Source organism: Lactuca virosa, chromosome 7, assembly GCF_052849685.1.
Source record: "Lactuca virosa cultivar CGN04683 chromosome 7, Lactuca_virosa_CGN04683_v6, whole genome shotgun sequence".
NCBI lineage: Eukaryota > Viridiplantae > Streptophyta > Magnoliopsida > Asterales > Asteraceae > Lactuca > Lactuca virosa.
In genome coordinates, this window is record NC_136432.1 from 23,104,280 (window position 1) to 23,108,923 (window position 4,644).

The 4,644-nt window shown below is 36.9% G+C and overlaps 1 protein-coding gene across 1 annotated transcript; it reads left to right on the forward strand.

The window, feature by feature from the left end:
* The first annotated feature begins 2,625 nt into the window (after positions 1-2,625).
* On the forward strand, positions 2,626-4,268 carry LOC145126470 (flavanone 3-dioxygenase 3-like). The gene is made up of 3 exons (XM_079061833.1): positions 2,626-2,871; positions 3,379-3,626; positions 3,704-4,268. Exons 1-3 carry the CDS (start codon positions 2,626-2,628, stop codon positions 4,266-4,268), a joined length of 1,059 nt encoding a protein of 352 aa, XP_078917959.1.
* The last annotated feature ends 376 nt before the right edge of the window (positions 4,269-4,644 follow it).

The window sequence follows — 4,644 nt, forward strand, 5'->3', positions numbered from 1 at the left end:
TCGACGGACACGTCGAATATGACCGGTGCGGAGCTTGAAGTGGCTTTGGCAATGAAGGAGGAAGTGAGAAAACGCTACATGAATCGTGGCTAATTTCTATTTTTTTTTCAAGTTTTTTTTTTTTTTTTTTTTTTTTAAGTTGTAGGTTTTATGTTTCTAATTTGTTTTTCTAATTTTTTAGGTTTTTTTAATTAATGTATGGTATTTGTATTTTTAATTAATGAAATATTATTTTTAAAATTATGTTTTTTATTTAAAAAAGAAGTTTTATTAAATTAAAATAGTTAAAAAAAACAAAAAATAAAAAAGAAAGGGTAAATTACACCAATCGTCCCTCGTGTAGGTGCCAGAAAGCACGTTTGGTCCCTATTTTTAAAAATTAACTCGGACAGTCCCTGTATATGTTTTTTCTTGCACGCTTAGTCCCTCCACGCATAAAAAGACTATTTTGCCCTTATTTATTTATTTTTTGACTTATTTTCCATTTATTTGTTATTTATTAATTATTTATGGATTTGTTTATAATTAATCTATTATTTTTTATTAATTATAATTTTTAGAAAAGGTAACACCCCCTTAAATTAACTCTAACCCCTTTAGCCATTAACCACCGACAACTACAACACTACCAATCACCTCCAGCCACCATACACCTCTAGCCACCAGCCACCTCCGGCCACCATCCATCAACACCGAAAACCATCAGAAACTACGGCTTATCTTCATCTCTTTTTCCGTCTCTCTCTCTTTCACACACACACACATACCTCTCTCTCTCTCTCTCTCTCTCTCTTACATATCCCCTCTTTAAAATCTGGTACCTCATGAACCACTGGAAATGACCATCCACCGCCACTTAACCAAACCAAACCCAAAACATAGGCGGTATTCGAAACCCTAGGCGGCGGAGTTACAGAATCCTCAGATCAGAACCCTAAGACGATGAAGGCGACGACGTTCCAACACTGAGATGATGAAGGTTCGAAACAACTCACCTCTACGACAAAAATGGTGCAAATCGTCCACCAGATCTATAAGCTTTGATGAACTACCACCCTCGTCTCCTGATTTGTGAGTCCATCGATGATGTTTTCAGGAGAACAGATAGTGACGATGAAGGTGTAGATCTGAGATGTTGTAGAGCTGAAATGACGAAGGTTTTCACAAAGATGAAGGTGATGGCAATAAAGATGACGATGGTTAAGATCTGACGAAGAGGTCACCTTCTCCGGCGAGGTAGCAGTGACGACCACGTGACAATTCCAAAGAAGGTGAGGCGTTTATAAATAGTGAAGTTTTTGATGGCGATGGAGATGGAGATTTAGGTGGTTTTTTTAGGGTTTTCGACAAAGATATGAGATGGTGGTAGGTGAAGGTGGTACACCGGAGGAAATGGAGATGTTTCCGGTGGTTGTTTAGATATATGGTGGTGGTGGTGAACGTTTCCGATGATGCTATATAGAGTTTGAGAGAGAAAAACATAAATTAGATTAACAATCTTGAAAAGGTGGGGTAGGTGGGGCCACATTTCTTTTTTTAATTAAAAATAATAATAATAACATTAAATTAATAGGAAAAGAAATACACAAGGGGTATTATGGTCATTTTATATCTGTCATGGACTACATATGCAACAAAAACGCATATCAGGGACGAAGCACGTAAGTTTTAAGCAAACAAGGGATAAGCAAACAAGGGACTGTCCGAGTTAATTTTTAAAAATAGGGACTAAACGTGCTTTCTGGCACCTACACGAGGGACGATTGGTGTAATTTACCCAAAAAGAAAATAAAAGTGTGGCACCACTCCCTTGGTGTGGCAAGAGACCACACTTGTGTGGTAAAAAATGACGTGACGCTTATGTGGCGGGGGAGGGAGTGAGGTTTCGATGGCACCAATCCCTCCAGCCTAATAAACACTGCATATGGTTGATGACTATAGTCAACAACCTCAATAAAGGCTGATTGCACTAAAGGTTATGTAACAAACGGAGTAACGATTACATATGGAAATTTTCTATTCTAAATAAATTACTTTAATCTTGATGTCATTACATTTTAAGCAGATATGGGTTCGCCTCCTAATCCAATCTTTTCATAAACCCAACTGAGACACTCCAATTGTATAATTAATTTTAAAATGTATTCAATTAATAATATTATATATTTTATAAAAATGAATCAAACCACCATTCCAGTGTGAGTCTTTTATAGTTTAGACCCTAACCTGACTAACCGGCCTCGGTTTTCTTCGAACCATATTGATCCGGTTCTTTGATTAACCAGATTTTCTAGGATGGGTCCAAACCCAACTCTAGTTACAATACACTATGATGTATTAGCCTAAATATAGACAAATGGACCCCACACATACGATATATTGCATGTTCTTTTAAGTTCACCCCGCCCACCATGCGGAAAAATCACCACCAAATGAGAAGAGCACCCCACCCTCAAAAATGCAACATTCATAGTACTTGTACATAAATAGCATAAAACTATAAACGTTAATATTAATAGATGTGGTCATTTTCAAATCTTTAGCTTATAAATACACAAGATTTATCAAAATGTTTCCACATATCCAACTTTAACTTCAAATAACAACAAAAGAGACACAGAGAGAATGGAAGCGAAAGGAGAAACATCTGATACTTCATTTACGAGTGTCACGACACTTACCCCAAAATGTCGCGAAAAAATACCCCAACAGTATGTTCTCCCTCCTTTACAACGACCAAACCGTAGCCTCACTCATCACATTTCCACCAAACTTCCCATCATTGACCTTTCCATGCTCAACCACTCGGCAAACAGGTCCCAACTTATCAATCAAGTTCATGCTGCCTGCAAAAATCTTGGCTTCTTTCAGGTATTTATTTGGGAGGAGGGCATTCACGTCTTTTGCACAGAATAGGGATTCAGACCAAATCCTTGTCCCGCCTTTTTTATTCGGACCAAAAATATGCAACTTTTGTCCCGTTGACATTCAGTCCAATGCATACCAAATACAGTACAACCTGTTTTGTCCTGGATTGTGTGATAAATCGGTTCTTTATCCTGGATTGTGTGATAAATCGGTTCTTTATGCAACGTCAGTATATAAGAAGACTTATTGGCTGTGTTTACATGCATATTTTCCAGGCTATATATGTGTCAAATTTTCATTGCTCATAAATAAAGAAAAAGGTAAAGAACACGAGTTCTGTCAAAGTTACAAGGCGGGATGGATTTACATCATTTTGAAAAAGGAAAAAAAAAAATACTATTTGTGAAAAAACAGTTGAGCAGAAGTTTGGACGTAAATATAGTGCATGCATGCATGCATTTTGTCTTTGAGATGTTATTATGCCTAGATAAAAAAAATGTGTATTTGAAGGTGATAAATCATGGAATTCCTGCTGCGATCATGAAAGATGCACTAGACTCTGCTGAAGAATTCTTTAACTTGCCAAGCGACAAAAAGATGTGTTATGCTTCTACTGATGTTCATAAGCCTGTAAGATATGGCACTAGTTTGAATCATGGAACAGATAAAGTCTTATACTGGAGAGACTTCATCAAGCATTATGCGAATCCAATATCAGAATGGATCCATTTATGGCCATCTGATCCTCCAAGTTACAAGTAATTAATAATCATTCTTCTTTTGCAAACAAGTAAATATATGGACATTGTGATTTAGTCGCTTGTTTTTCATACAGAGAGAAGATGGGAAGCTATGCAAAAGCAGTGAAGATATTACAGAAGCAGTTGATGGAAGTGGTTCTAGAAAGCATAGGCCTGAATGCAAATTACTTACATGATGACATTGAAGAAGGTTCTCAAGTCATGGCTGTGAACTGCTACCCGAGCTGCCCGGAGCCAGATCTTGCATTAGGGATGCCACCACACACGGATTATGGTACACTGACCATACTAAATCAAAGCCACCAAGGACTTGAAATCATGGACCAAGATAATGTATGGCATTCGGTTCCGTTTCTCCAAGGTGCCCTAATAGTTCAGTTGGGTGATCAGTTTGAAATTATGAGTAATGGAAGATACAAGAGTATACCTCATAGAGCAACTCTCAGTTTGGAGACAAAACGCATGTCAATTGCAAGTATTCATAGTATGAAAATAGAGAAAAAGGTAGGACCAGCAACGGATCTTGTTGATGAGCAACACCCCATTGCCTACAAAGAAGGAAGCTTTGGCGAATTTCTTGATCATATCTCTAGTAAATCTTTATCAGAATGCAAGTACATCGACACGTTAAAAACATGAAGGATGGCAGATGGAAGTATGATACAAACAAGCATCAAAAGATGCCCACATAAAGATCTTGTAGGAATATGGTTATGGAAACTAAAGGAATGGTAGGAAATTTTATATATAGCTAATCTATCTGATGTCACTTCCCTATAATTGTGTAAGAGGTTTGTGAGAGAAATAGTATCCGTTAGTAGTTACAGTTTTATGGTTATGCATGTTAAAGACTTTAAATAAATTATCAATAAAATCATAGAGTTTTCTCTCATGTATAAATTTTGGCACTTTTTTTTTTCGTCAATCATGTTAAATGTCCGTATGATGACAAAAGTTGGACCGACAGAAAGTTCCAAAAGCGGAAAGCATTAAATAGTTTATATATGAACGGATG